Genomic DNA, 12,216 nt, shown 5'->3' with positions numbered 1-12,216 from the left:
CAGACTTGGAGGATAGAGAGGCATAAATCTATGTTTGCTTGTTTTAATTGAATGGGCTCTGTCATCTTTTTGTCCAAACAAGACACTTATTCCTTAAATGTTTCACAAGGATACTTTAACAACTAGTCATCTGAATCTCATCTCCACCTTTTTGTCAAGTGTCCAATGTGAAGCTTCCCAAATCTTCCTATAATCCAATGAAACCCCTCCTGAAAGCAAACCTTATTACCATGGCTGAGATCCTACAGTGTTTGTCAGCAGAAGATGAATCAGTGTTACTCTCCGAGAAGAGATTGTTTTGTAAAGTCTGTGTCTTTGCTGCCAGCGTGAGAAAAAACAATCTCAACTCTGAAGGAGGAGGAGGAATGAGCCAGAAAATATTTCCTTCCAGTTCAGTTGTTGATGTTTCTGCTGGTATGGATTGAGCTTCTTATCAGTCCGGTCTGTGCAGTGATGCAGGGCAGAGGTCCTGAGTCTGGTGAGGTCTTCATTACTTTGCTGTTATGGCTCTGGTTTCTGATCGGTAGTTTTTTTTTGACAGCTTCAGCCAAACTTTAAATTTTGACAGAAGAGCCTAAAGCTCCACTTTCATTGCTCCCACTTATGATAAAATGTTTAAGTCAGAGAAAAATACTTAATTAAGTGAAAATCATGTTTGACGGTTATAAATGTTACAATTGGTTGTTGTTGCTAGGCTATGCCCAAGTGGTTGCCTGTTGTGGCAGGTCTTTCTTCCTTGTCTGTTTTTAGTTATTTTTTTGTCTTCAGTGATATTTTTTACTATTTTTGCTCCTGTGTTTGTGTGGAGATCCAATGTAACCATGGCTGCGTTGTTTAGATGTGAAAGCAGCTGATAGCAGCTTGTAGCATTTCAATGCTAACTGGTGCAAGACCAGATGTTTGCCCACAAAGTGAGGAGAAGGAGGTGAGGACAACGTGCTGGTACAGAGGTGAGGGCAAAGAAGAGACTTTTGAATTTTGAAGAGGAAATGTTATATGAAATGAATGACATTAAATACTCCTGGCACAAGTGTCAAATTTGACATTTAAGCAAGATATTAAGCGCCATCATGGACACAATACTCAGATAATGCTGAAGACAGAAGTGTATGAAATTTGATAGAGGCCTGGCTTGAAATTTTCCCTGCCAGGAAAAAACCTCTTTATTCTTGGATGGTGTCATTGGGGCTCATGAGGACCTTTAAAATCTGGCTAGAAAACAGGGCTGACAGCTGGTAGATGACTGTGGCTCAGGCTGGGGCTAGTTGAAAGCTGTTGACGGTTTTACTTTGGCATTTGGTCTGATGTCACAGGATGATGGCAGTGGGTAAGGATGGAGCAAGTGTCAAAGGTGGCAGGTCTAATCACAGAAATGACAGGTCTTTTTCGACTTTATATAAGTTCAAATTTAAGGTGTCACTCTTGATACACTGTTGTTAGCCCGTTTAAACTGTCTCTGGTAGCCAACTCTTATCCTTCTTATCTAAGTAAGGTTTTAACATAATCAAAAAAATACTAAAAAAATCTAGTAGGGATCGTGGCTTTTGTTGATAAGTGTAGATATTCACGCACTCTGTACCAAACAATGGACCTGTTCCAGAGGAGCATCATGGTCTTGTACAGGGGTGGCTAACCAGTCAGAGACCAAGAGCCACAGAAATTAGCGTGGTACAACAAAGAGCCACATCACACACGTGGTCTTACAAACGCACCACCTGTCACACATAAATGAAATGACATGAAATAAAAATCAAACCATTTCCAATTTTCAAAGTGAGATTTACTGTGTTTGTAAGTGTGTTTAAATTTGTACTTGAAAGCGTGTCAAAGACAAATTTCTGTTTTAACTGCAGAAGAGATGAAGTTCTATCTATCTATCTATCTATCTATCTATCTATCTATCTATCTATCTATCTATCTATCTATCTATCTATCTATCTATCTATCTATCTATCTATCCATCTATCCATCTATCTATCTGTCATGGACACATGAGTGAAGAGAAATTGAAACTTAAGTATCAGTCTCATTACCCAAGTATTGATCAATACTGATCCCAATGTTGGCATCAATATATCAATATTTAAGATTGATCAGCACACCACTGCTCATAACAATATACATATATTTTCTTATGAATGGATCGAAGAGCCGCACACTGAAAGGCAAAGAGCCACATGCGGCTCCCGAGCCGCAGGTTGGCCACCCCTGGTCTTGTACATACTGTATGTTACAAGCATCTTGTTACCGTTAACACTTATTTTTCTACAGGGTTTTCTGTATTTTTGTGCTCATACAACAAGGTCATAGGAGAATAACAGGTCCATGAAGGTCAAGAAAACATGCTAAAAATACAGTGTATTTGATGCTTATCTATATTACAAAACAAAGATGGACTGCTATACACTGCAGCTGTACACAGAGTTATACTTCTTTTTTCCGCTCTGCACCTCCTCTGAGAGTGCTGCTGCTGCTTGTTTTGTATTTACATTGTGCCTCTGTCAGTTTCCCAAGAACATGGTGGTTCAGTTTTTGTAGATATTTATTGTCATCTCAGTGCAATTATGTCTCCTTTGTTGCTTCTGCCATCAATCTCTTTCCTTTCTTTACCTGTTCTTCCTTTTTTTCCCAAAGCTTTGAGTAGAGGAGAGCTATAATCAGTGCCAAGAATCAGTAACAGTTTGTGTCTGGCTGGAGGTCTGGATTGGACAGTCTGCTGTCTGCATTCCTGAAGTGTTTTCAAAAATTTTGGTCAAATTGTGTCTTTGCCTGGCTTCCTTTTTTCCTTTTTTTTTTCTTTTTAAGCAAATATATTTGCAAAACTAAATCAGTTTTTGACTGAGAGGAACTGCAGTCTCTTGTAGATAGTTACTGCTTATGATTCATGTTTACTTGAAGTATTTTCTTTGTCCTTTTTATCTCATTGCTCCGAGCTGATTTCTCTTTTCTCTTCAAATTCAACTTCCTATTGCTTCCTCTTGGTTTGTCTTTGTGGTTTAATGATTTTTTTTTTTCATTTTTAAAGCTCAATGTTAGTTTTTTTTTTGTTTCATGCTCTTACGCTTCTCAAACCACAGCTATTGGGAGATAATTCTTCATATAGTTTTTTCACCAACCGGACTCAGTTGGTGGTCTGTTTATCCAGCTGGGGCTCAAAAATTAGACAAACCATCTTTTTTTAACTGAATTGGGAGTTATGGAGCAGATTTGATTAAGTCCTCAAAAAATCTGTTGTTAAAGTCTGACTGTAGATTTTATGTGTTTGCATTACAAAAATTGTTTTATATGAGTGGAAAGTCATCATGGAAACTTCTACACTTTTACCCAGCTGTGTCATACACTTGACTCTGATTGGTCAGAAACATGTAGCAGCTACCCCTTAATAATTTCTTAATTGCAAAAACTTAAAACTAAAAAGAGACAACTTGGTCACACATTTCAGATTGAATTAATCCAGACAGGAGTTTAATCCATTTCTTTTTTTTCTCAGCGTGAGCCAAGAATGAGACCCGCATGCAAGACTCACAGAGTTTGAAGGTTAATAAGGTTCAGGTTATCAGACAGAAAAGGCAGCAGTATCCAAGTCAACAGGTAGAGTTTAAGTAGAAATGCATAAACTGGTCAAAAAAACTCACAAGAGTAGCACAAGGAATAGTTTTGGCTACAGGGTTATACAAGAGAACAAGACAACCTGGCACATAAGGGAGAGGAAGCTGAGACTCAGATGTTTCACACCCCAATGATGATCCTCTCCTCATTCATGTTAGGCTGTAAAACTTCAAATCTGTTAACTCATGTCCTGGCTACACTCATTCTGTCAGTTTGTTGTTAAGTGAAAAATGTTCCAGTGTAGGCACAAGGTAAATAATTTTCAAGGTTAGCTGGATGTTGTAACCCTGTGTTAGTGCTCATCTTCCTGTCTTGCTCAATCTGCTCTGGGCAAATTGATGTGCTGTTGCATCGGCATTAGGGAATTATAGAAATCTTGTACATTTGATCTGGTGGGCACATTTTATAATGAGGTGGAGCAGAGTCAGCGTGAGTTAACATATTGGCTTAAAATAGAAACCTTTCAGATCTGGTACTGTGATGGAGTGCAAATGGATCTGGTGTGGTTTTAGCTGTAAGGGAAGTCTTGCATTTATTAAGGAAATCTCAAAGCTGAAATTGCTATTTTTGAGGTGGATTTCAGACACACCAAAGTTTTGTGACTTTTTTCACTGTGTGAGTGTGTGTCTATTTCCTCACCTTTTTCAAGGGTGCACAAAGTGAGTGTGGAAGATGGAAAGAGAAGTTAGTCTGGGTGGAGTTTTTCGGGCTCCCACAGTGCTCAGGGGAGGCTTGCATGTGAAGAGATAACAGTGAGAGTAATCACAGTTTCTTGCATCATTGTATACGCTCAGCACAGTCAGTAGCAGAAAGAAATGAAGAGAAATAGTGCTCAGGTCTTGAAGCTATCTGTCCTGATAAAAAAATGCCTCGGCTAACACTGATATTTCTGATATAGCAGGAGGACAGCTGTGTGTCTTTCTGTATTTGTACAGGGGGTCTGAGATAGGGGGCGCCAAAGCTAACGGAAAAATGGCCACAGAAGAATGTTCTTGTTTTGATGACAACAAACAAAAGCCATGAAATGTAATTTATAATTATTTGTGTTCTGGAAAGACAGTTAAACTGACAGCTGGAGTATTAGTATATTCAATATTGCTTATAAATATTATATCTCTCAGCGATAGCACTGTGCCGTGCTTGGTTATAAAATATCATTCAAATCTTTGCTGCTGAAATACCTTTAGGTTGCCTTATGGTGAAAAATGTGGATTACATGTGCTATTTCACACAAGCAGTCTTTGGGATCTATCTCCCTCACACCCTTGTTCCCATGGGATTCGTCTTTGATCAGTGGCGTGGCGTGGAGATTTTTTTTGAGGACGCCAAGTGAGACAAACCCTTTTTTTAGGGAGTGTGGTACATAAGAGACTATGTTGCAGTTTGTATCGCTATTTCATGTAACTGAACGACCTGTTAGAGCGCCCAGAGAGCTCTCATTTAATTACCTTGAAAACCGACACACGCCCTTTAGCTCTCCAACCCTCACTCACTCATTCACACACGTACATTGTCGTCTTGACTTAGCTCAAACATCTTATTAATTCATTCAACCGCCCACTTAAACACACAACCGGCCGCTTCATGCACACTGCTAATGTGCTAACCTCCCTGATTTCATTCAGTGGCTTGATGATAACGATACTGTGATTTGATTGGTGTGAGCCCAAAGAAGGGGTGGCTTCCCTTGACACAGTCTTGGCCAATCACAGGTGAGCAGTGTCATGACCGCGGCCTCATCTGATTGGTTAATCATTCTTTTTTATTTTCACTATGGGACGCCAACTCAGCTTGGCTTCCTTGCGGACAGCAGTGTGCAGTATCGTATTTTCACCACTCATTTGCCACATAACATTTATGAGAGCGCTGTTTTACGCATTGTAAAATGCTCAATAACTAGAGGAGAGAAAAAAGGAAGATATGACAGTGACAAAAAAACAGAAGAATTATTGAAACTGTTGAAAAGGATTATTTTCATTAAATCACAGCTACAGTCTAAAAAAAGAGAGGAGGCATGGCTTCCCTTGGCCTCCGGGAAAAAACGCCACTGTCTTCGATTTGTCTTTTTTAATACAGCCCAGGCCATCTACAGCTCCCCAGGCCTCGTGGAGCCAGAGTCTTACTCATCACAGCAGGGATGGGAAAAAAAAGAAGTTCTCAAGGCACAGGGAGCTCCTGAATTTATCTCTGAACATGAAAGATGAAACACATATAGCTGACATGAGACATTGACTACACCTGTGATGTGAATGAACCGTTCATTTCTGAGTTAGGAAAAGAAATTCATCTCTGTATATCTTAAATTAATTTCTTGCTGGAGTGAAACGTACATCACTTTCAAATCAGAACCCCCCAAAAAAATCCTGTCTTAGTGTGAAAGTTGGATGTTGCATGGTGGGAAGTTTTGCTCCCTCAGTGACAGAGTATTGATCATATGAGCTGCTCCTACAACGGTTGCTAATGTTTTCATAATGAAGATTCAAATCAGGGGCTGTACAGTGGTACAGATGTGAGCACTGCTGCCTGACAGCAGGAGGGTTTCTGCTGCTGGAGCATTTCTTTGTGTAGCCAGAGTGTTGCATACGTTGCCTCTCTGTGGGCGCTCTGTCTTTCCTCTCACAGACCATAGGCATGCTTGTTAGGTTAAGTGGTGACTTTGAAAGCATGTGTCAGAGTGTGACAAGTCATCTGTCGTAGTGTTTTAGCCTTGTGGCATACTAATGACCTTTCCAGCTTCTGGAGAATGAAAGGATGGGAATGGATCTGGCTCCCTGAGATGTATGGTGGTGGAATTAGTCACACTTACAAAAAAAATCATCCGTTCATTGAAGAAAAAGAAAGAAAGCATCTGCATTGACAAGTTTTGAATTTGTGCATCCCTAATGACTTTACCTTTGGTATTGATAATTAACTCTTCATTATCTATCTTAACAAATGTGTTTGACATACTCAAAAGGTGTGAGGAGCTGAACCGATCAATCACTTGCAACTAAAATGCTAAGTAATGAATGTAAACTGAGGAAACTATTTAGGCAGACTACTACAAAACAAACAAGAAATGAAAGTGCAATGTTTGAAATGACAAGAATCTAAATTTCTAAGGAGTGAAAGAGCAATTGAAAAGCTATAGGTGTCAGCGTGCAATGTTTAATGAATGGACATGAAAACAAAAAAGAGACCAGGACTAAATTATGCAGGGATGATAGCTTGCAACCTCTACATGCCCTGTCTCAAGATACATGTTAATGACGTCAGTGACCAGCCATCAGAAGCACAGCTCTCTTCTAATGAAGCCACACTCCTGTGGCAACTGTGTTCAGTTCTTTCCAATTAAAGCTCAAGAGTAGGGGAGATGGGATGGATGCAAGGGGCTCTTTAGCTTCTTATTTAAAAGACAAGACTTGTCATATGCAATACCAATTATAAGCGAATGGCTGATCCTGGCTTAGATACATTTTTAGTTAAGCATTTTTAGTACCAAGGGTGTTTTTTATTAGCTTTTTGTCTCTTCTAAGATTTTATTCCTTTCCTACAGCATGCACCACAAAAATATGCATATGTTCAATATGCAAATAAGGTGATGATCCTTTATCAACTCAGTGACTTTTAGTACACCCAATAGCAACTCCTTACTGAGGAGTTTGCAACACTGACCCAAGTTGGTTCGCAGGTCGGGATTCAGAACAGGCTGAAGAATCCAATCAACACGAGGCAAAAATTTTAGTCAAAAACACAAGAGAAAACTTCTAGAATAAAGGCTGTGGCTATGTCCACACGTAGCCTGGTATTTTCAAGAACAAATACAACCCCCCACATTTGTTTTAAAAAATACTTCCATCCTTACCAGTGGCGAACAGGGACTGCAAAACAGCCCGGGACTTCGACTCAGACCACAAAAACGAGACATGCCCCCCCCCCCCCTGCCAGTACCAGCCGTTGGCCGAGTGGCAGCACCGGCCATTCTGGTATTCTCCAGAACGTCAAGATGACCAGTCCGCCCCTGACGTCATTAATTACAAAAAAGAAAAACGCTCCGACCACCGGCCGGTTAGGGTCTGGAATAGATTGGCCATTCAGGAAAAGTCCAGAATTTCCCGATGGCCAGCCCGTCCCTGGTCCTCAGGGCAAATCCGCCGATGAGGGTGGCTCGTGGCATGCCAGACCCATATTTGGTAGTGTTTTTTTAGATGTAAAACCCGTGCCTGCCAATGAGAATGATCCCCGTCACTTAGCTGTGACATTTGCAAACTGAAAACTCTGTTTACAGGCATCTACACGAAACCATGAAAACAGAGTTTTCCAAAATCTTCACTTTGGCCAGAGTTTTCAGAAATCATCATTTTTAGTGACGTGAAGCTGCAGTTTCGTGTGGATGACAGGCCTAAAGGTATAAAAATATGCACGTTTTTCAAAATACCTGGCTACTTGTGCACATAGCCTGTAACTGGCACGTGGTACAAGACAAACTGGCACAGAAGAAGTGGCAGACGGGGCTTAATACATGCTCGGAGTGGGGATAATGAGACACAGGTGCAGCCTATTAGGGAAATTAGGGAAATGAGGAAACACAGGGACATGAAGTCAACAAACCTAAAGAGAAAGAAATTTTAAAACAGTTTATTGTGTAATTTTTTATGCAGTGAATAAAGTTTATACTATGGAGTAGAGATTGATAATTTGAGTGCAAAACTACTTTCCAGCTTCTATCAAGCTTACAACTTGGATTTCTTACTTGTAGCTGAGAAAGAGTGATGGTTGAGTGTTTGGGAGATAAAGAGATTTGTATTCAAAAATGTAAAAAAACAAATTTCTCTGGAATGGTCTCTCTGTATTAAATATGCTGCTGTCCTTAGTCATTTAAAATGGAGATGCAACCAAATTAGTAATCCAAGCTATAAGGCTGTTTCACATCTACGTATTTCTTTTCTGTATTTGTAGAGTCAAAAGAAAAGTTTTGAAGATGGGGACTCCTATTATTGTTGAGATCATTTTGGCTTATAGCAGCTGTCAGGGACTCTTTGCCCTGGGTTTCTCACACCTAACGATGACCTTATGGATGAAATCAAAATACTGTGTGGACTTGAGAATTCACTCAGAATGATTTAGCCCCAGGTAAAATTACTACTGCAATAAAAGACTGCAATTGCATATAATTTCACAATTTTAAAGGTCACACAAAGGTGGAATGGTTGCCACAGGAACATAAGTTAATCACCAACTATTGGCAGACAGTTTTTGCTCCCCCTGCCTGAGGCAATTAGCTCTGGTGCTTGGAAATTGGACTCTTCCACGGATTGAGGCTGATTTGCATACAGATGGTGCAGCTCTTTCCCTAATGTAATGCATACATAAAGCAAAAAATTAAGAAAATGCCTAAGACATTTTATGCTTGATAGCTCCGAAAAGTTGTGCATTTAAACTTTTTCAGGTTCTTTGAGAATTAGTTTGAATCTTGGCTTGGCCTGAAAACCTCTCCACTGTGGTGCATGGTGGAAACCATAATACCTGGTATTTGCAAAGTAGGCTTGAAATATACTCAATAAAATATGAATGAAAGAGGAAAAAACATTAAAAATAATAAAGGTGTCAGTTCTCAAAGATGTGTATGCCCTGTGCACAAGAGTATCTGCATTTTGAATTCTGGTGTTTAGTCATTTATTGGCCATGTCATTGTACAACTCGCTGACATTTGTTGTTTGTAAAGCTCTTGACAATAAATGCCGGTTACATTGTTTTTTTTTTTCATCAGCAGTTGGAGAAAGTATCCATTTTCATTCTGCACAACCACAATTTAAAATCCCTGCCCACCAGGGGACTTATCTCCTGCTCTGCTGCTGACAGCACTATCAGCTGGGGTCAGTCAAAGTGGACAAAGACGGAGTGGGTGGTATGCCAGCACAGTCTGGTTCAGCAAATTATAGTAATAGTCCCGTCGGAGCAAATGAAGCTAGTTGAGATGCCCTGCCTCATGCTGACTGTTGTGTAGCTCTGCTTTCCTATCACCTCGTTTTTATCCGCCCCTGTGACTGCCTTGCTGTTGCTATTGCATATACTATGTCAAAAAGTCTTATTTAACAGCCCTGCCCTTGTTTTTTGTGTCTCACAGATGGGGTTTGATGGCCCTCTATCTGCACAGGAGCAGATGTACATACTTTATGAAATAAAACTGCAGTGCTACCAGAATCTCTCCAATGTTGACCCAGGGTCCATAGGTAAGAAGCTTAATCCTGCATGTTTTGTTTAATACTGCCTTTTACTTATTTCATGAAAAAAAATCTAATTATGTGGCAAAGCTGTACCAAAAATTTAGAAACAAGAACAAACCGGTAAGAATGTGACTTAATGGATCTCAGAAGATTAATTAACACTGTTTAGCTTCTAGTTTGCGAACCTTATCTCTCCCTGCAGACTAACTTAACATGCAGAAATTAAGAAGAGATGACATTTCTTAAACCTCTTGTAGTAAGGGCCCACAAGTGGATGCTTAGGTGTTATTGGGGCTGAAAGATGGAGTGTATTGGCAAAGCAGAGGCAGAGAGACTGCTTAAATAGTCTGCCTAATTGGGATTAGCCCTGCATGGTTTGAGAGTGATACATGGTGAATTTAAAAGTTATGCTGCACAAGTTACCTGCCTGTACTTGTTCCATTTATCAGGAGATTAAAAGCAGAAGGAAACAATGTTTCATAGCAGACCCACCATTAATAATCCAGAGATGTTTTTCCAAATCTTACAGTAAACCCAAGAACGTTGCAACTTTTCTGCTTTCTCTTATTTAAAAAATCAGCTCCTTGCACTGCAGCACATTTATATCTCAGGAAAGTTGTGCTGGTATTTCGTGTTGCTCAACAACTTCTGACAAGTGATTTTTCTGTCTATGTCAAATTCAAAGTGTGGTCCAGAGTAAACGTAAGTGCAGCAGGCTCAGAAGTGGAGTATTCGTCTGGGCTGGATATTTTACATTCATACAGAAGCCTTCAGATTGTACTGTGTCTGTGTCAGGTTGCTCTCCCTTTGACAAATTCTGAGTTGCGAGGTTGGCAGAGTCAAATTTTTACCAAGCACTGGAAAAGCTCAGCTTTTAAGACATCTGCGTCTGGTCTATCCATTATGCAGTTAATTACAAGCCCTGCTTCTCCCCCGTAGTGTTGTGGAAATGTGTGAAATCTGAGAGAGGAGATGGATTTAACACTAGCTGTACATTAAAGCACAGTGCAAGGATGATCAGAAATGCCTTCAATGGAAATGTGACTAAAGTAGGTTGGGTATCACGTAAGAGAACAAAGTCAACACATTGAAACTATATGAATATGCATAGTTAAGGCTGTTTTTTTAAAAGCACCATCATGTTTTATAGATGTGCAATCCAATTCATAAATCCACCCAACCTAAACGACTGAAAAGATGTGACCACTGAAGCACACAGGAATTATCAATTCAGTCAGGAACACTCTCCCCATGGATTTGATATAATGCCAAATGGATACAGTTAGAATTGGTGTTAAAACTCTGCTTTTCAGAGTACTCCCTGGGTTAGCCAAGCAGCCTGCTCAAGCTTTCCAAGGAGTGCATTGCAAAACCCCATACGTACATACAGATTAAAAAGGATACATACAGATCAATAGGGTACATACGAAGAGTCTTAACAGGAGGAGGTCAGAGGATTATCTAGGCAACAGCAGCAGCGGGAAGCAGAAAAGTAGCAGGGATAAGAGAAAGTGAAGACGTGATTTAAATACACCACCTTATCATTAGACTCAAGCTGTGATTGGTTGAGAAGGGTTGGGACTGAACATCAGCCTGGCAGCTTAGACATATGACTTCCATGTCCTGTATGAACTTCATTCATTCATAAAATTACGGTGAGGCAACAAATACCCTTTTGGCAAAAGAGTATGCACTCCAAGTTTGTGACATTCTTTAATAACCAATCCTCAGCAGCCTCGTGAAGTCATAAGGTACTTATAAAGCTGCGTTTCCACCAAGCAGTCCGGGTAGGTTCAGTATGGTTTGGCATGGTTTGGTACAGTTAAGCCTGATCCCGTGTGCGTTTCCACAGCAAACTGTGCCCTCTCGTGGTAGGCGGCGTGTAAGCCAGATGCCGAAAGCTGCAGCTGTTAAACAATAGCATGACGCCGTAGCAGCACGACACAGTTTACTCCGCTAATAAATCCAACAAAGAAGAAAAACGCGACACAGTAAACAAAGAGCATAGATGGGAGACATGCAGCATTTTGTCCTCTCTGTGATTGGCATGTAGCTCTTTGATACAAAGTGCAATCAAGCTTTGTTTTAGAGAAGACTGTGTGCCGCCAGGAGAAATGCAGCCGCTGTCGGGGTAAGCGACGATTCTTTTGACCAATCAATGGTCTGCAGTGTTGTTGCTCCACCTTCCAAGAGCGGATCGGTTCAGTATGGCACCCATATGGAAGGGTCCCAAAAAAGTAGGGCGGCTCGTCTCGGTGTTTCGGGATCTGTCCCGGGATAAGTCAGTGGAAACGCCACAAAATGCGCGCAGTACCGAGACAAACCAAACCGGTCTGCTTGATGGAAACGCAGCTTAAGTGGTTTCTTTTTTCAGCATATTTCAAAAAAGAGTATTTGGAAA

The 12,216-nt window shown here is 40.4% G+C and overlaps 1 protein-coding gene across 1 annotated transcript in view; it reads left to right on the top strand.

Moving 5' to 3' along the window:
• Positions 1-9,715: 9,715 nt before the first annotated feature.
• The window catches only part of pth2ra (parathyroid hormone 2 receptor a), a 54,388-nt gene continuing 51,887 nt past the window's right edge, over positions 9,716-12,216 (top strand). Inside the window, exon 1 of the mRNA XM_074695462.1 lies at positions 9,716-9,821. Within this exon, the coding sequence (XP_074551563.1) occupies positions 9,716-9,821 (106 nt within the window). The remainder of the gene's footprint in view (positions 9,822-12,216) is intronic.

The sequence above is a fragment of the Halichoeres trimaculatus genome, unplaced genomic scaffold, assembly GCF_033239565.1.
Source record: "Halichoeres trimaculatus isolate MK-OKI-2021-1 unplaced genomic scaffold, fHalTri1.1 fHalTri1_scaffold_19, whole genome shotgun sequence".
Classification (NCBI taxonomy): Eukaryota; Metazoa; Chordata; class Actinopteri; order Labriformes; family Labridae; genus Halichoeres; species Halichoeres trimaculatus.
The sequence above is the reverse complement of the archived record's forward strand: the minus strand, read 5'-3'. Positions and strand labels throughout refer to the sequence as shown.